This window comes from Polyodon spathula, chromosome 11, assembly GCF_017654505.1.
Source record: "Polyodon spathula isolate WHYD16114869_AA chromosome 11, ASM1765450v1, whole genome shotgun sequence".
NCBI classification, from domain to species: domain Eukaryota; kingdom Metazoa; phylum Chordata; class Actinopteri; order Acipenseriformes; family Polyodontidae; genus Polyodon; species Polyodon spathula.
In genome coordinates, this window is record NC_054544.1 from 46902814 (window position 1) to 46923454 (window position 20641).

The 20641-nt window shown below is 38.7% G+C and overlaps 1 protein-coding gene across 2 annotated transcripts in view; it reads left to right on the top strand.

The window, feature by feature from the left end:
* gpc5b (glypican 5b) overlaps window positions 1-19732 on the top strand; it is a 342838-nt gene extending 323106 nt beyond the window's left edge. For both annotated transcript variants that reach the window (XM_041263858.1, XM_041263859.1), the window contains one exon: window positions 19273-19732. In XM_041263858.1, coding sequence (XP_041119792.1) covers window positions 19273-19436 — 164 coding nt within the window. In that variant the 3' untranslated portion in view covers window positions 19437-19732. The remainder of the gene's footprint in view (window positions 1-19272) is intronic.
* Window positions 19733-20641: the final 909 nt, after the last annotated feature.

Below are 20641 nucleotides of genomic sequence, written 5' to 3' on the forward strand. Positions count from 1 at the left end.
ATTGACAAAGAATTTCCAAAAGATTCTGAACTTCTGTCTTTAAAGGTTAACACCGCCATGATAGTCATACGTTATATGTGCTAATTTTGAAAAAATATTTCCATTTAAATATGATGTTTCTGCTATGCAAATGTTAGATATTATGTTCACGAATACACCTTTTGAGTTGTATTTGAAAGTTTGTATTTCATTTTCATATAGGAGCTGATTAAAATGTACCAGTCAAAATGACTGCTGTTGAAGCAAATGGATAAACAGACACAAATGTTGACCAAATTTGCCAAACAATCTGAGACCGCGACTCTAGCCTACTCCTAACAAGTGGCCTGGAACATTGCCCGTGCAAAAAAACCCTACTCCGAAGGTGAGTTTGTGAAAACTTGCCTTAGGGATGTTATTGCTATCCTATGTCCAAACAACAATCAAGATGCAAAAGCAAATTTCAGACCTGCAGCTCTCACATCACACGATAGAACGTATCCATCTCAGATCTAAATAGTGACATTGAACTACAGCTGCATTCAGAACAATGTGTGTAGTAAAGCATGCCGAAAGCCACACAGAGTACAGATCCTGCCTGTATGTGGTATGAGAAAATATACGATAGTTAACTACTCACCAAAATAAGAAACAAATCAAAACTATGCTTTTATATATAGTGAAAATGTATTTCTTTGGATATCAATATTACGTATTGTCACAAAGACAGCTGTAGTGGGTGACGTCAGACAAGAACCAAAAACTAACACAGTATGACAGAGAGACATGGAGTTTTGGTGAAGCTGAAAGCTTGCTTGTGCTCAGCATTTAATAAATAAACAAATAGTAAATAAAAAGGCTGTAACAAAAACAGCACACGGCACGTGAGGCCAAAATAAACAGACAAGCAAAATGAATGAACACTAAACGAAACAGACACTACCAAACAGCAAACAAACAAAATTCTGATTTGTTTTAACTATTATTATTACCTCCGTCTCCAATCCCGTTCTCCACTCCACAAACACACAGCCCCGAGCGGGTGAAAACATTCTGCTTTTATGCAGCTGTACCGAGACCCGATTGCTAATCAATCATTCAGTTGGAGTCTCGGTACAACTGCACATGAATTAATAAAATGCAATTCCCTGTGCTCGCATATTATTACATTTTACCTGCATGTGAAGTGCTGTGCAATCTTTGTGCCTAAATAAAAATATATATTTTAAACAACCTGTGTTACACAGACCCATGTATATCCTGTGTACCAATGACAATACACCAACATTAACACACTACAGATAACATACAACACAAATAAATAGCCCAGGGGCGGGGCACTTTGCCAAAGTCTGTACTGGAAAAAATAAAGGTCAGCTTCATTTAATAGTGTGTGTGTGATAGTAATTGTAGTAAAAAATATCAGTGAAATGCTAAATTGTCACTGTACATTTTATTTCCTTGCCTCTTGGTCTGTGAAAGGCTGGCCACCCCTGTTTTATGGCATGAGGCTGCTACTGGTAGAATGGGACCACGGTGTGCTAATGGTTCCCACACAAATGATCTTCATCCAGTAGCACTAAAATTTGCAATGCAATTGTCCTGCACTAAGTGGTAATGGCAGCATAGCTGAAGTTACTCTGACAATGTGATGAGGCTGCCAAGGTGGGAACTTACCAAGAATACAGTGCAATGGAGCAAAGGGCTGCTGCCGGTAATGCAACGCTTAAGTGCAAATGTAATACTAAACTGGTATACAGTGTGTGTGTGTGTGTGTGTGTGTGTGTGTGTGTGTATATATATATATATATATATATATATATATATATATATATATATATATATATATATATATATATATATATATATATATCTTTATTAAAACTAAAATATACCTTACTTGTTTTTTTCTAATTGTAATTTACCTGCTTGTTTGTAATTTCTCTGTAAGAGAAACTGAAACTGAATCTTCTCATAGATAGTAAGCATGTGTTTTTTGATTGCTTGTTTTTTTTAATATACAATTGGTTTTTTTCCATTTATCTACACATCCTACCCCACAACTTCCAAGTGAAAAAAATATTCTAGAAATTTGTAGAAAATTAATTAAAAATAAAAACTGAAATAGCTTGGTTGGATAAGGCCCACTCCCATTTAATAGCAATCCTAAATTAGCTCAGGTGTAACCAGTCACCTTCAAAATCACACACCAAGTTAAGTGGCCTCCACCTGTTTTAAATTGTAGTGACTCACATGATTTCATGATAAATTCAGCAGTTCCTGTAGGTTCTGCTGGGTAGTGCATTTCAAAGCAAAGACTCGACAATGAGCATCAAAGAGCTTTCAAAACAACTCCAGGACAAAGTTGTTGAAAGGCACAGATCAGGGGATGAGTATAAAAAAATAGCAAAGGCCTTGAATATCCCTTGGAGCACAGTCAAGACGATTATTAAGAAGTGGAAGGTGTATGGTACCACCAAGACCCTGCCTAGATCAGGCCGTCCCTCCAAACTGGATGACCGAGCAAGAAGGAGACTGATCAGAGAGGCTACCAAGAGGCCAATGGCAACTTTACAAGAGCTACAGGCTTTTATGGCCAAGACTTTCAAAGTGTGCATGTGACAACAATATCCCAAGAACTCCACAAATCTGGGCTGTATGGTAGGGTGAAAAGAAGGAAGCCATTACTCAAGAAAGCTCACTTTGAATCCAGTTTGAAGTATCCAGAACAGAAAAACACTCAGGAGATTCTGTAGCCATGTGGCAAAAAGTTTTGTGGTCTGACGAAACTAAAATGGAACATTTTGGCCTAAACGCAAAGAGTTATTTTTGGCGCAAACCCTACACAGTGCATCACCCAAAGAACACCATCCCTACTGTGAAGCATGGTGGTGGACTGAGGCACTTGTCAGGATAGAAGGGAAAATGAATGGAGCAAAGTACAGAGAAGTCCTTGAGGAAAACCTCCTGCCCTCTGCAAGAAAGCTGAAACTGGAATGGAAGTTAAGAACATAAGAACATAAGAAAGTTTACAAACGAGAGGAGGCCATTCGGCCCATCTTGCTCGTTTGGTTGTTAGTAGCTTATTGATCCCAGAATCTCATCAAGCAGCTTCTTGAAGGATCCCAGGGTGTCAGCTTCAACAACATTACTGGGGAGTTGATTCCAGACCCTCACAATTCTCTGTGTAAAAAAGTGTCTCCTATTTTCTGTTCTGAATGCCCCTTTTTCTAAACTCCATTTGTGACCCCTGGTCCTTGTTTCTTTTTTCAGGCTGAAAAAGTCCCTTGGGTCGACACTGTCAATACCTTTTAGAATTTTGAATGCTTGAATTAGGTCGCCACGTAGTCTTCTTTGTTCAAGACTGAACAGATTCAATTCTTTTAGCCTGTCTGCATATGACATGCCTTTTAAGCCCGGAATAATTCTGGTCGCTCTTCTTTGCACTCTTTCTAGAGCAGCAATATCTTTTTTATAGCGAGGTGACCAGAACTGCACACAATATTCAAGATGAGGTCTTACAAGTGCATTGTACAGTTTTAACATTACTTCCCTTGATTTAAATTCAACACTTTTCACAATGTATCCGAGCATCTTGTTAGCCTTTTTTATAGCTTCCCCACATTGTCTAGATGAAGACATTTCTGAGTCAACAAAAACTCCTAGGTCTTTTTCATAGATTCCTTCTCCAATTTCAGTATCTCTCATATGATATTTATAATGTACATTTTTATTTCCTGCGTGCAGTACCTTACACTTTTCTCTATTAAATGTCATTTGCCATGTGTCTGCCCAGTTCTGAATCTTGTCTAGATCATTTTGAATGACCTTTGCTGCTGCAACAGTGTTTGCCACTCCTCCTACTTTTGTGTCGTCTGCAAATTTAACAAGTTTGCTTACTATACCAGAATCTAAATCATTAATGTAGATTAGGAATAGCAGAGGACCTAATACTGATCCCTGTGGTACACCGCTGGTTACCACACTCCATTCTGAGGTTTTTCCTCTAATCAGTACTTTCTGTTTTCTACATGTTAACCACTCCCTAATCCATGTACATGTGTTTCCTTGAATCCCAACTGCGTTCAGTTTGAGAATTAATCTTTTGTGCGGGACTTTGTCAGAAGCTTTCTGGAAATCTAAATAAACCATGTCATATGCTTTGCAATTATCCATTATCGATGTTGCATCCTCAAAAAAAATCAAGCAAGTTAGTTAGACACGATCTCCCTTTCCTAAAACCATGTTGACTGTCTCCCAGGACCCTGTTACCATATAGGTAATTTTCCATTTTGGATCTTATTATAGTTTCCATAAGTTTGCATATAATAGAAGTCAGGCTTACTGGTCTGTAGTTACCTGGTTCAGTTTTGTTTCCCTTTTTGTGGATCGGTATTACGTTTGCAATTTTCCAGTCTGTCGGTACCACCCCTGTGTCAAGAGACTGCTGCATGATCTTGGTTAGCGGTTTGTAAATTACTTCTTTCATTTCTTTGAGTACTACTGGGAGGATCTCATCTGGCCCAGGGGATTTGTTTATTTTAAGAGCTCCTAGTCCCTTTAACACTTCTGCCTCAGTTATGCTAAAGTTATTTAAAACTGGATAGGAACTGGATGACATGTGGGGCATGTTGTCAGTATCTTCCTTTGTAAAAACTTGTGAAAAGTAATCATTTAACATATTTGCTATTTTTTTTTTCTTCCTCTACGATTTTGCCATTTGTATCTCTTAAACATTTAATCTCCTCTTTGAATGTTCTCTTGCTGTTGTAATATTGGAAAAACATTTTGGAATTGGTTTTAGCTCCCTTAGCAATGTTCATTTCTATTTCTCTCTTGGCCTTTCTAACTTCCTTTTTGACTTGCGTTTGCAGTTCCGTGTACTCTTTCTGCGTACTTTCTTTTTGGTCCTTTTTTAATGCTCTGTAAAGTGTCTTTTTTCGCTGAATATTTTTTTTAATTGATCTATTAAACCATTTTGGCAATTTAGTTTTACATTTAGATTTGTCTACTTTAGGGATATAATTGTTTTGCGCCTCTAGTACTACATTTTTGAAGAACAACCATCCTTCTTCTGTGGGTGTTTTCTCTATTTTACTCCAATCTACTTCTGTTAGTCTCTGTTTCATGCCTTCATAGTTTGCTTTTCTAAAATTGTAAACCTTAACTTTAGTCTTTACTTTTGGGGATTTAAAAAACACTTCAAATGCCAGTGGTTCTCTGACCTCTGTTTTAGTTATTCTATCTTCGTTATTTGAAAAGACTAAATCAAGGCATGCCTCCCCTCTAGTGGGTGCCTTCACAAATTGTGTTAGGAAGCAGTCATTTGTCATTTCCACCATTTCTATTTCATCCTTCGCGCTACCCACCGGGTTTTCCCATTTTATTTGGGGGAAGTTGAAATCCCCCATTAGTATGGCTTCTCCTTTGCTACACGCATTTCTAATGTCATTGTATAACAGATTATTGTGCTCACCGTCTGAATCTGGCGGTCTATAGCATGCTCCTATTATTATGCCTTTTGAATTTTTGTCTGTTATTCTGACCCATATTGATTCGGTTTTATTTTCTTTGTCCAGGTTTAACACCTGGGCTTCAAGACTGTTTCTTATGTATAGCGCTACCCCTCCTCCTCTTCTGTCCTGCCTGTCTTTCCTATACAGTGTATACCCACATATATTATATTCGTCCCCATCACTCTCAGATAACCACGTTTCTGTAACACCTATCACATCATAGTTACCTGTTAGTGCAGTAGCTTCAAGTTCTAGAATTTTGTTTCTGATACTTCTAGCATTTAGATAAATACATTTAATGGTTGTCTTACCTGAGTTGTTGTTCTTGTTTTGATGCGGTCTCCCTTCTGTTTTTTTGTTGATTTCTCCCCCCTTCCTTTCTAGTTTAAATGCTTCCGAACCTGCTCGAGGATCTTTTCTCCGAGTAGACTAGTTCTGTACAGGACAAACAGAATACTTTGCATGTTTGCATTACATTAAATACCCTTCTGTGTAGATGGTCCACCTCCCCTTTCTCTGACACTTAACCAATGGCCAAGGTACAACACATTATTCTGTTAATTTATTGTGTGTGTGTGTGTGTGTGTGTGTGTGTGTGTGTGTGTGTGTGTAGTCTAGTGTGACAACCTCTGAAATCAATGCATTCTTCACCCTCCTGGAGAAAAAAGGTCCATAAATCTGCCTTTTGTTATCTTCTTGAGACTCCCTTTGATCCCAGTGGCATTATCTCTTTCGATCTCTCTGAAGTCTTTAGAGCCTGTGCTAATTGTAGTCCACAGCATTGTTATCTTGTTAGCTTGCAGTCAATGTTGGGCAAGAAGCTTGTAGACACAATGTCTCTATCAATGGTTAGCAGTACATGCAATTTGAACCAAACAGTCTGCTATCTTCAATATTAGTCTCCTTTCAGAAAAGAACACCAGTATAGCTCTGCCAGTCCACATGCGTAGCAAACTGCTAATCAATTCTCGATCCATGTTTTCTAACAATAATAATAATAATAATAATAATAATAATAAACAAAACAAATACACTTTATATTAAAATAGTGTGTAGGGCTCTCTCCTGCTGCCCTGCTACACATACCCCCCCTTGTGCGCAGCACACCTGGCCCCATAACCATGTCCTCCACCCACTCCCACCCCCCCAAAAGCCGTCCACCCTCCTGCAAGTCCACTGTTGTTTGCGTTTTAGCAATAGCAGGGCCACAGAGCGCACAGCAACGGCATGACAGTGGTAAAAGCTGGCAAGAAAGACACCGAAAATTGCAAAGCGAATCGGTAAAACTCAAACGTCAGCACAGTACGAGCCTTCATGGAGGCAAATTTTTGTCAGTCTTATGACAGTTATTGTTTATCAGCTGAATCGGTCGAATACTGTACATACTTCCATCACTTATATTTTTGCTACATTGTACTCACAAGATCTGTAGTAAGGTACTATGCACACCTGACTTACGTTTAGCTGTACTGTACTACAATAACTAAGTAGTAGTGTTTGTATTGAGTGCATAATGTATTTCAAGTTGGTTTATCTAAACTTGTACAGTATTTTGAGTTACTTGTAATAAAATATATAAAAATAACAGTTTATGGTGGCTGTTATATACATTATTTTACTTTTCATGTTGTGCGTTGCCAGCAAATAGGGTTGTTTGCATTAAGCGTATAACGTATTTCAAGTTGTTTTATTTTTCTGAAATTATTCAGTATTTTAAGTTACTTGTAATAAAATATAAGTGAAAAATAAAGTTATGAGTCTGATCAAAACAAGTCATATATACATGTACATGTACATGCACATATATTGTCATTACATCCCATTGTATTGCCTCTCTGTGTTTATATGCAAGACCTTACACTGGTCCCAAGCCCATGCAATTAGTCAACTGTGAAAGTCTACACCCCCTTGAACATTTTTTCATTGTGTCAGTGCCTCAGAGTTTCATGCATTTAAATGAGGATTTTTTTCCACTTATCTACACACCATACTCCACACTGTTAAGGGGAAAATGGTTTTATTGAGAAAAAAATGATATATTAAAAACTGAAAGATTACAATGGAAGTCTCCCCTACCCTGAGTTAATACTTGGTGGAAGTACCTTTGGCAGCAATTACAGCTGTGAGTCTGTTGGGATAGGTCTCTACCAACTTTGCACACCTGGATTTGGCAATACTTGACCATTCTTCTTTACAAAACTGTTCAAGCTCTGTCAAGTTGATGGACAGCAATCATTAAGCATGATGGACAGCAATCTTCAAATCATGCCACAAATTTTCGATTGAACTTAGGTCGGGGCTCTGGTTGGGCCACTCAAGGACATTCACCTTTTAGTTACTTAGCCACTCCAGTGTAGCTTTGGCTGTGTGCTTTGGGTCGTTGTCGTGCTGAAAGGTGAACTTCCGTCCCAGTTTCAGCTTTCTTGCAGAGGGCAGCAGGTTTTCCTCAAGGACTTTGCTGTACTTTGCTCCATTCATTTTCCCTTCTATCCTGACGAGTGCCCCAGTACCTACCGATGAGAAACCTCCCCATAACATGATGCTGCCACCACCATGCTTCACAGTCGGGATGGTGTTCTTTGGGTGATGCTCTGTGTTGGGTTTGCGCCAAACATAACGGTTTGCATTTAGGCCAAAAAGTTCCATTTTTGTTTTGTCAGACCACAAAACTTTTTTTCCACGTGGCTACAGAATCTCCTGAGTGTTTTTTGCATACTTCAAATGGGATTCAAGGTGGGCTTTCTTGGAGATGGCTTACCGAACTTTAGAACGGTGAAATTAATGTCCGGTCTAAATTCGGAATTAAGCCTTAATTCTAGGCTATAAGGCAATAAAAGGTGAACATTTTGAAAATGGGTGTAGACTTTCTATATATATATATATGAATCAGTGGTTGGAAATCCTGGCCTGTGATTGATTAAAACCTATTCACAGGAGCAAAAATAGATTGAACTATTGCCCTCACACCTTACACCACCGGACAATAGTCTCCCTCTGGCATGTGATTGGTTCACATCACTGTGACTCCCACCCCTTTTCAAAGGAACGTCTTTCAACTTCACTCCTCACAACAAGAGAAAATGGGGAAATGTGAAAAAACTGCTCAATAGCGATTTTGTGACTTAACAGAAAATTAATTACAAAACATACTGCAAAACAAAGATGCTCCAAACACTAAAATGGTGATTAAAACATCACTGTCACTGTTTTCTGACTTTCTGAAATTCAAAAAATTCAAAGTGACGAAAACAAATATGACAGGTGGGATATAAACTGGATTATGCAGCAGTCAGCAAACCAGAAGAAGATGGAGAAAAACTTTGCTATATGATATGAACTTCAAAAACATTTTCTGTTATTTGTTTGTGTTATTTATTTATTTACTTATGCTCTATTAACTATATTTAAACAAAATATATGTCAATATTTATTCACATATGCTGTGTCAGCTACATTTAAACAAAATATATTAAATCCTATTTACTATCCAACCTTCCCTCACTTATTTTCCTGACTGATTCATATATTAAATATGTACTGCAGTCATAGTGGAAAATGAAATGCATTATAGCAGCCTGTCAGTAACACTATGGACTACAGAGGGCAAAAATAGTGGAAAATATAGTGGCTCTTAAAAGCATTCACCCCCCTTGGACTTTTTCACATTTTACTGTGTTACAACATGGAATCAAAATTAATTTAATTAGGAGTTTTTGACACTGATCAACACAAAAAAAGTCCAGAATTTCAAAGTGAAAAATAAAATCTACAAATTGTTCTAAATTAATTACAAATCCAAACAGAAATACATAATTGTATGCATAAGTATTCACCCCCTTGAGTCAATATTTGGTAGTGGCACCTTTGGCAGCAAATTACAGTCATGAGTCTATTTGGATAAATCTCTACCATCTTTCCACATCTGGACACTGCAATTTTTGCCCATTCTTCTTTGCAAAATTGCTCAAGCTCCGTCAAGTTGGTTGGGGACCTTTGGTGAACAGCAATTTTTAACTCTTTCCACATATTCTCAATTGGATTGAGGTCCAGGCTTTGACTGGGCCACTCCAGGACATTGACCTTTTTGTTTTTAAGCCACTCCAGTGTGGCTTTGGCTGTATATTTGGGGTTATTGTCCTGCTGGAAGATTAATTCTTGCAGACTTCAGCAGGTTTTCCTCCAGGATTTCTCTGTACTTTGCTGCATCCATTATGCCCTCTATCTTCACAAGATTTCCAGGCCCTGACGCAGAGAAGCATCCCCATAGCATGATGTTGTCACCACCGTGCTTCACTGTAGGGATGGTGTTCTCAGGATGATGTGCGGTGTTAGGCTTGCCCCAAACATAACGCTTAGCATTGAGGCCAAAAAGCTCTATTTTGGTCTCATCAGACCATAGAATCTTCTTCCACTTGGTCTCAGAGTCTGGCAAACTCTAACTGAGATTTGTGAGTTTTTTTCAACAATGGCGTTCTTTTTGCCACTTTCCCATAAAGGCCAGTTTTGTGAAGCACCTGGCCCAGCCGTGGAAGACTGTAACTCCTTTAGAGTTGCCATAGGCCTCTTCGTGGCCTCCCTGACTAGTGCCCTTCTCAGCTGGATACTTAGTTTTTGAGGACGGCCTGTTCTAGACAGATTCACAGTTGTGCCACATTCTCTCCATTTCTTAATAATGGACTTTACTGTGCTCCGAGGGATATCACTATGTAACACAATTTTTGTTCCTGGGTAGTAAGTGTTATTTCCTAATTGCTTATGCCTCAAAAGTATAGGAAATGGCTGTTATTCCCCACAAACTTTGCTTTTGTGACCAGGACAGTGATATTTCAAAATATCACTATTTCCAATGGGAAAATGGGCAAATGTGTGTCTTTTTGTTCACATAAAGTCAGAAAAAAACAACATATGAATCCAAATTAACATGTATTTATACTAAAGTAATACAAAAATGACTACAAAAGATTTAGAAGTGAGTAGTCAGATACAAACAATCAGATACAACTTAATTTTTTTATTTATGAACATCGTACATAACATTTTCAGAGCAGAAACTCTGTATTTACGTTGAAAATGTAATTTTTTTTCTTATTTTTTTCAAAATGAGCACATATACATAAACACGAAAAACTGTAATAAAATAAACTTTACGCAATAGACTTCTGTGTAAACAGGTGTAGAAAGCTGATGCAAATATACAATTAGAAAACATAAATAACTAGTTATAAAAACTACAAAGAAAACACACTTTAACTTTTACCAGTGTATCTGCCACAGACTGCCTTTTCACAACAGGCGCAGACATCAGTTGTCCTATTTTTATCGCATTTAGCAACCTTTGCATTGTCTTTTATTTTGTGTCTCTTTATCAAAATGTTTCTGCTATAGCTCCAAGGCTAGCTGCAAAATGAAGTCCCCCCAAGTGATTGTGCTGCCGGTGCACTCCTTGTACAAAACCAAAGCACTGATGGCTGCCAGGTCCAAAACATTATAAAAAAACAGCCACAGTCCACCTGCGAGTACCACCTTTGACAGAATACAGCCATGCCATTTGATCCAGTATATCCACCCCGTACTTTGTTCCATTGTAAAAGCAACAGTCTCTGGCTTTCGTTTAGCATCAGTCCCGATGGCCACTGATCTGTGCAGAGAGCTTAGAATACGCACATTTTTTTTTGCACCATCAGACTCAGGGTGGCACAGTCATTCTGCCTGAGAAATGTAGTGTAAATAATAATAATACATGATGTGTAGAATGACTTTCATCACTGTTTCAAGCACTCAACAGGATTATATCATATCTTTCACAATGTATTTGATTTAATTACAAAGCCCTGACTAAATTGTCAGCTACATAAACTGTGAATCTGGCGCTTGAAGAAGCAAGGGCTTATAACATATTCATTTTTACGATTCTGCAGCTGAAACACAGTATGGGTATTTAATTCAAATATTTAGTAACACTTAAGAACGGACTTGCATGAGATATTCACATACGTTGAGATATTTAAATTTGAATGGCAAAAGCTGTTCAAAAAGAGGCTATGGCGGTGCTAGCGTTAACCCTTTGCAGTCCTATATCGGACCAGGTCCGACATTACAATTTTCCCTTTCCTGTCCGATGTTGGACCTTGTCCAACATCAAAAAGATGTAAAGCACAGGTCTGTAGTCAATTTTTCTCCAGAAAAAGCAGAGAAAACCTTTCAAGAGCCGAGTGAGATCGATAGGAGCCGAATGAAGCCGAACAAAAAAGACGTATCTGATAGCCCCTGCACCACAGAGATAACACAGACACAAACAAAGAATATAGCTGCTTCTGCATCCAGCGCTCAAAGAATATCACAGACATCTGCAGAGCTTTTTGAGATGTTATAGTAATAAAATAATGACTTGGATTGCATTATTGAGGAGTTTGGTGATAAAACGAGTGATCGGGAGAGGATTTGTCAGTATGCACGTCCATAAGGAGGGATGTGAAAAATACAATGAACAAAGGGGGGGATTAGCTGGAGATACAGTACTGAGTGTCCTTTTGTGATTCAATGCCTTTTAAACCTCTTTTAATCTGAACGAAATATTGTAAACAGCGCGGGTTAAGGCAATAAGTATTCTGGTTTCTACAATAATATTTCAATGTGATGCCATTGCAGAAAACCATATTTCACTGAAGAACAAATTTCCCACCCAGTCATTCTGCGCTGGGAGGGAGCGGTTAATATTTAGAGATCCACTACACTTAAAAGCATTTGTATTGATGAGCAGACAATATAAGGATACGTAGATATATCATAACAAAGGGTCGGGGTGGAGTTAATAATAATTATAATTTAGATCATTTGAATATAACATTGTCTTGTGAGATAGCGTGCATATTAAAATCATTTACAAGTATTGGAAGAGCTATTCTAGTAAACTGGCAAGTGTAAATGCACTGCTGTGAAAATACATGCTCTTTATTTTCCATTCTAACAATTGTGATACTCCTCAACATACCAGCAGCTTCCCAGGACTGCAGAGCACAGATCTAATCCAGGGGTTTAAAAGACAAGAGGACAGTTTCAATTACTGGGCCAGGTTGCCTTAATGCTCTCCAATCAGAGTGATTTAGTGTGGCCAACAAGCTGACAAGGCTGCCTGTGGCTGGGGGGAGAGAAGGGAGAGGAGAGAGAGGAGAGGGGATAGATGTTCCTGTGAGGTATTAATTGAAAGGGTTCACTCAGTCGACAGAGCTGCAGACAGCAGCATGGGTGGGGGGGGGGGGTGGGGGGGGGGTGGATTTACCTGTGAGATATTAAATGAATGGGCTCAGTTGACAGAGCTGCAGACAGCAGCATGGTGTAACTGAGGGGGGAGAGAGAGGAGAGAGGGATGGATATACATGTGATGTATTAAATGAATGGGCTCACTCAGTTGACAGAGCTGCAGTCAGCAGCCTGGTGTGATGGAGGGTAGAGGCAGGGAGAAGCTCACAGAGAATGTAGTGAAACTCAGGCTGGTCTGCCAGTCACCATTACAATGATTTATTCCTAATTTACTTTAATGACATTCTGAAGGTTGTCTGTTTAATGCCCTGACTTCTACAAGTCAAGGATTTCCAAAGAGTTACATTCTCTTACAGAGGCGCTCACAGCTTGGTGCTTCTGTGGATAACCTGGACAAATCACATTATATCTATTATATTGTGACAGGGTAGCCGAAAGTTGACGTTCCCAGACCAGATAGCTGACAGAGGCAACACAGGCAGGTACTCTGGTGAAAAGCATTCTCTTGCACTGTTTTAATTCAGCACAAAAATAAAATAAATATTTGAATGAAAAAGAGCAAAATAAAAGGTTTACAAAATCAGATCTCGTACACAAAACACAACACGTAGGTCAGGCTGGGCAGAAGCCTTCACTGATCTGTTTTACTTTGGCAGGCTTTTATACCAGTGACCATCTCCAAACCAGCAATAAATTAATCAATTCATTAATCTGGAGATGGTCACCTTCTGCACAGGATTTGTAATATTTGAGTGGTTGACAGCAACTCTGTTTCTAATTAAGCTGCTGCCGAGCATGCATTTTCACGAGATGTCTGGCAGGGACAAACTGCTAACAAATCATCCCTGCCAGACCAAATCCAAATCAACAACAAAAGACAAAACATTATTTTTTTTAAGTCACAAAATACATTTAAATCATACAATAACAACATCACCCATTCCCAAACAATATACCTGTATCCCTTCTCATTATGTGCAGGGCTTTTCATCTGCCCTGCCATATATATATATGCCTTTCAAATTTCAAATATATGCTTTTATTACTGATTGTTTTGTAATACTTATACTGTATTACAATTCAATGTAACATCCCATATTATTATATATACAGTAGATTGCAAATGTATTAGAAAACCCCATTTTGATTTATTGTGCACATGAAATCAAATCTTGGAAAATTGTCAATATAGGCAAAATTAGTGATTGTCTAATTTATTTGATGGCTTTAATGCAATTAAAAATAGTAAAAAAAATAAAAAGGAATACATAGCCAAAAATGGTTGTTTAATTAATGAAGAAAGTAACCTTAATGCAATCCTTGAATTACAGGGTATACCTGGACTGTTCTTCTGCTGTGTGTATTGTATGAGTTTTTTAAAGTGCTCAAATACTGTCTAATCCAGCAGAATGTATACCTCTGTAACCAGCCCACTGTCTAATCCATCAGAATATATACCTCTATAACTAGCCCATTGTCTAATCCAGCAGAATATATACCTCTGTAACCAGCCTACTGCCTAATCCAGCAGAATATATACCTCTGTAACCAGCCCACTGTCTAATCCAGCAGAATATATACCTTTGTAACCAGCCCACTGTCTAATCCAGCAGAATATATACCTCTGTAACCAGCCTACTGCCTAATCCAGCAGAATATATACCTCTGTAACCAGCCCACTGTCTAATCCAGCAGAATATATACCTTTGTAACCAGCCCACTGTCTAATCCAGCAGAATATATACCTCTGTAACCAGCCCACTTTCTAATCCAGCAGAATATATACCTCTGTAACCAGCCCACTGTCTAATCCAGCAGAATATATACCTCTGTAACCAACCCACTGTCTAATCCATCAGAATATATATACCTCTGTAACTAGCCCACTGTCTAATCCAGCAGAATATATACCTCTGTAACCAGCCTACTGCCTAATCCAGCAGAATATATACCTCTGTAACCAGCCCACTGTCTAATCCAGCAGAATATATACCTCTGTAACCAGCCCACTGTCTAATCCAGCAGAATATATACCTCTTTTAACCAGCCCACTGTCTAATCCAGCAGAATGCTCCGGCCTATGCAATGCCGGATTAGACAAGTGTTACTGTATGTCAAAGATGATACCAATAAAACTTCAAAATGTAAAAGTTAACTCCTACGCTAAACTATACTATACTGTATATATGTAGGCTTATTTAAAGATCTTCCTTTGCTAAAACCATGTTGACTGTCTCCCAGGATACTGTTACCATATAGGTAATTTTCCATTTTGGATCTTATTATAGTTTCCATACGTTTACATATAATAGAAGTCAGGCTTAGTGGTCTGTAGTTACTTTGTTCGGTTTTGTTTCCCTTTTTGTGGATCGGTATTATGCTTGCAATTTTCCAGTCTGTCAGTACAACCCCTGTGTCAAGAGACTGTTGCGTGATCTTGGTTAGTGGTTTGTAAATAACTTCTTTCATTTATTTTAAGAGCTCCTAGTCCCTTTAACACTTCTGCCTCAGTTATGCTAAAGTTATTTAAAACTGGATAGGAACTGGATGACATGTGGGGCATGTTGTCCGTATCCTCCTTTGTAAAAACTTGTGAAAAGTAATCATGTAATATATTTGCTTTTTTCTTTTTCTTTGTCTATGATTTTGCCATTTGTATCTCTTAGACATTTAACCTCCTCTTTAAATGTTCTCTTGCTGTTGTAATATTGGAAAAACATGTTGGAATTGCTTTTAGCCCCCTTAGCAATGTTCATTTCTATCTCTCTCTTGGCCTTTCTAACTTCCTTTTTGACTTGCATTTGCAGTTCCTTGTACTCTTTCTTTGTACTTTGTTTTTGGTCCCTTTTAAATGCTCTGTAAAGAGCCTTTTTTTGCTGAATTTTTTTTTTAGTTGATCTGTTAAACCATTTTGGCAATTTTGTTTTAGATTTAGATTTGTCTACTTTTGGGATGAAAATATTTTGCGTCTCTAGTACTACATTTTTAAAAAACAGCCATCCTTTTTCTGTGGATGTTTTTTCTATTTTACTCCAATCTACTTCTGTTAGTCTCTGTTTCATACTTTCATAGTTGCCTTTCTAAAATTGTAAACCTTAGCTTTAGTCATTACTTTTTGGGTTTTAAAAATAACTTCAAATGAGACCATGTTGTGGTCTGAGTTTGTCAGTGGTTCTCTGACCTCTGTTTTAGTTATTCTGTCTGAAGTCCTGATTTAGTTTTTCCGTACGGGAAGGGAGCTCAGCCTACTGAGAAGCCTGTTTAACAAAATCAGTAAAAGTCTGGTAAAGTAAAGTATGGTAAAGTTAAACACTGGTAATAGACTGGGTATAACTAAACGAAACAAATGAAGCAGAGGTCTAAATGTCATTTGTGGACAACGAGAAGGTTCTTGCCAAAAGAACAATATCGCGTGGGGAGGCGGAGCCGACAACTCGAAGACGATCAGGGAGACAACCGAAAGTCAGAATACAATCTCCACCATGTCTCTGAAGGTACTTTACCACCCGCAGCAACGCTAGGAGTTCTAGACCAACGACAGAGTTAAGGACCCTATTACACTGTGAAAATGAATCGTGAACCAAATTGAGACGACTCCACAAAGCGTTCTAAAGGGTGGAGTACGTCACAGTTCTATAACCGACTTGTGGTACATATAATACAATATATACATAATACATAGATAATAAAAAAACCTTCATATAATCGAAGTCCGTCGACAGTCGACCGAAAGTTTTGATAGATTTAGCATAAAGGTGTGGACATGAAGAGGGGTGCGGACAGCGAAGGTCCGCTGTCGCTGGGAAGACTGCCTGTTTTATTGGCTTCCAAACTTAGTCGCGTACTCAAAGTTTTGTTATTTGAAAAGACTAAATCAAGGCATGCCTCCCCTCTAGTCGATGCCTTGACAAATTGTTTTAGTCATTTTCACCATTTCAATTTTTGTTGCATTTTATCAAAATGCACCATTTCAATTTTTGACCATTATTCTGACCCATATTGATTTGCTGTTGTTTTCTTCGTCCAGATTTACAGTAACACCTGTGCTTCCAAGACTGTTTCTTATGTATAGCGCTACCCCTCCGCCTCTTCTGTCATACCTGTATATCAGCACTAGACACAGGGGCAGCTTCTTCAATGCATATATGTTTCTCCCTGTTGGCTTTCAGTCTGTTAGGGGTGGTACAGACTTCCATGAATGGTGGGCATTTTGTGCCAGCTCCTCAAGATCCTGTTGCTGTCTCAATTCCTGGATCATGTGACACTTTACATACACTTGGTTTAACTCTGCTGGGTTTTCTCAGATTTCCCACATCAGTCTGCAGGTGTCACAGATTATTGGCTTGAATACCATGTATATATATATATATATATATATATATAAATATTTTATTTTTTTTGGAGTTGGTTGGCACCAGTTTAGTTTAGCTTCAGCAGCTGTCAGCCTGCTTTCAAACTGCTTCTAACTGCTCTGTACTTTTCCACACCTGTACTTCTCCCACGCTGTCGCTTCCACTCGCTGTCGCTGGGAAGACTGCCTTGTTTATGATACCGAATTTGAATCAGCTGCTCTGAGTTTCAATTTGTTATCAGAAAAAGACACGCATCTGTTAGACTTTAAGCTGTAGTGTTTTCCCAATTTACTGTATTTTCTGATTAAAGCAGTTAAAGATGAAATTTCTCCTTACTGCTTCTACTGATCTATACTTTTCCATGCCTGTACTTCTCCCATTCTGTCGCTTCCACTTGCGTGTGGTCCAGTGGTTAAAGTCCAGGGCTTGTAACCAGAAGGTCACCAGTTCTGACCCTGAGCAAATCACTTAACCTCCTTATGCTCCATCCTACAGATGATATGTTATTTCAATGTCCTATTGTCCTATATATATATATATATAGATCATCAGAAACAATAAACCTGCACTTCATACATCAGTAACATTAATACAACTGTTTAAGTCAATAGCACAGGAATCACAGCATTGAAAAGTTGTTTGTTCTCTTTGCAAGGCAGGACCAGCCCCTCTCTGCTTGACGGACAGGGAGATATCAACCTCACAATCAAAGTGTATGAGAGAGGAAAAGGGAGGTTCTGAAATCTTGTCACTGTACATTTGCATTTTAGAAATGTATAGCTGTCATTTTGTTGCATTTTATCAAAATGCATAATGCATAATTCCAAAATTCATGTTGACAGGAAATATTGCATTTGTGAAGAAGTGTCTATTAGGTGACAAAAAATCCTGTTATTCAGCTCAAAGGCCCTTTTTCCCATCAAATTGAGGTTAAAGCAAAGAAAGGCCTGAAGACAAGCAGAACATAATTATTTTCTAAGCATACACCTGAAGCAATATGGGTCTTTCATGCATCTGTTTTCAGTTCTACCATACCTGTATATTTCAGCACTAGACACAGGGGCAGTCATTCTCATCAATGCATATATGTTTCTGATTACCCTGTGGACAGTAATCATTTTCTGGTTTAGCTTGGTTCACTGATTCCTTTGGTTCATTGATTCCTTTGACATGTGCAGCTGCCATCACCTGTCATTTTAATTTGGGAGTTTGGTCCCCCTGCAATTCTTCTCTTGGTATTCTTATTAAGCAATCTAGCAATTCACCCAACTCCTGTCACTAAACATGAAGTCAACAGGCTATCAAAGCAGCCAGGGGTGGTGCACAGGGCCCATGGCACACCACGAGTAGAGTCTGTCAGATGGAGATCGGAGACACTAATCCACACACTCAGATTGAAACCAGCTAGAGGTTAATCATTTTGATTATTCAGTGTTTTCCTTGCAGTCAATATTTCCTTGTTACTCATTATGGTATTTAATTTGTGACTGACTGTGTTGAGTTGGTTGGCACCATTTTGTAATTTAGTTTAACCCTTTCTCAGGAGCAAGGGGTACAAACGAGTGGCTGGGTCCACGAGTGGCGCATTGTAGCGTGAGTCATATTTATTTTACACGTGGTGTTTAAATTTGTTTTTTCAGAGTAACACAGGTTTAAAAAGCGCAAAAGGACACTCAGTACTGCATCTCCAGCCAAGCCCCACCCCTTGTTCACTGTATTTTTCACATGCATACTGATAAATCCTCTCCTGATCACTCATTTTATCACCAAACTCCTCAATAATGCGATCCAAGTCATTATTTTATTACTATAACATCAAATAAAAGCTCTGTAAATGTGATATTCTTTGAGCGCTGAATGCAGAAGCAGCTATTTCCTTTGTTATGTCCGTGTTATCTCTGTAGTGCATGGGGCTATCAGATAAGCTCTTTTTGTGTATTGCTCAGATACGCCCCAGTGCATGTAAAATAAACAGTATGTGTGAAAATAAATTGGAGCTGATGTGCCTGACAAGTGCTGAATAAATGGACCGCTAAGGGTTAAGAAATCAACAATTAAAGAAATGTCAAAGAAGTGTCAGTGTCAGCTTAGAAATATTTGCTGGTTTGTTTTTCTGGACAACAGCTTTGTAACCATGTTTCGCTTTCGTCTTTGTCTTTCCACAGCTGACAGATGGAAGAAGGATCCCGCACAAGGGAAGGAGAGGGGGTTCGACACCACAAAGCAAAACACTACCACCAGCAGACCCTCGTTCAGCCTCAAGGGGGGCTCCAGCATGCTGCACCCCAGCCTCCTACTCCTCCTGCTGCTCCTGCTCCCCCTCTCCTAGCCTCACAGCAGCTGCCCCTTTCAACACCACTCTGTGTATAGTCCCTTTAATCGGATCCTTTCATTGGATAAGGGAGAGAGGGAGGGGCCTCCAACGCCTGTCATATTAAAGTTTGCAGCATGCTGGGAATGGGTGTCTAGTCCAAGTAGTGTTGGACAGATGTTTGAGTATCTTTGAATGTATCGAAAGAGAAATTATCATGTCTGTGTTCACCGGAAGCATCTAAGTATAATTTATAGATATTAGTATACCAAAAAAGATATTAAAGATAAATAAATAAATCAATAAAACACAAACCAGAAGAGTGTTTCTCTCCTTTCTTTGGGAGTAATTATTCACAGCTGACTTTCTAAAATAACAGTGCATGTTTCTATCAGTTAAATGAAACAAAAAATACTATGCTATATTAGCACAAAACCAAATGTATGGTTTAAGCTAACAGAGCCGAAATGATATCTCCTGGATTAGCTCCCAGGCAGAAGGACCCAGAGAGACAGACATTCGGTTCATTTCATGATTAACCTGAAAGGACTGAGAGCTGCAGTAGTAACTGCCTGAGAACTGTTTTTGTGTGAAAAGAGTATTCGTGAGTGTTTGTTTGTTATTCTGTGTTGTTAGTAATTGTCTTGTTTGTTGAACCACCAGACAGCTAAACATGTTTCTGGGCCAGCACAGCACTTCACAACAGTCACTAAAATTACTCGTTATCACCTACCATGAGCACTAATACACACACCCTGGACTGGTGACCTTGTTTTAGTATTGTCGGCAGATAACGATTATTGTTTGGGACTGTAAACCCGTTTATTTGGCTCCACGCATTACACATTGTTGTGTATTGCCGGAGCCTTTTCTTTTGGTCACCAGACCCGGATTGAAATAAGCCTTTCCAAACCAGATTACAATTGTCTGTGATTACTCCTGCACTGCATCACCTCTGCACCCGTTCACAATCACAAGCCACGAAACAATAGTGACATCTGGTATTTGTTTTAGGTCTGGTCCTTGTGCAAAAGAAATGTATGTCATGACAAAAACGCTTTCTTCAGAAAATGCACAGAATGTTCAGTAGTAGCATTATAATGCAGCTATAGTTATTTGGGAGTTGAACATATTTACAGTGCCTAATGAATATTGACATGCTGGTTACCTCTCTTTCCCTCTTCATTTAACCGATTGCATGTGAGTTTTCCCTTATAAAAGTG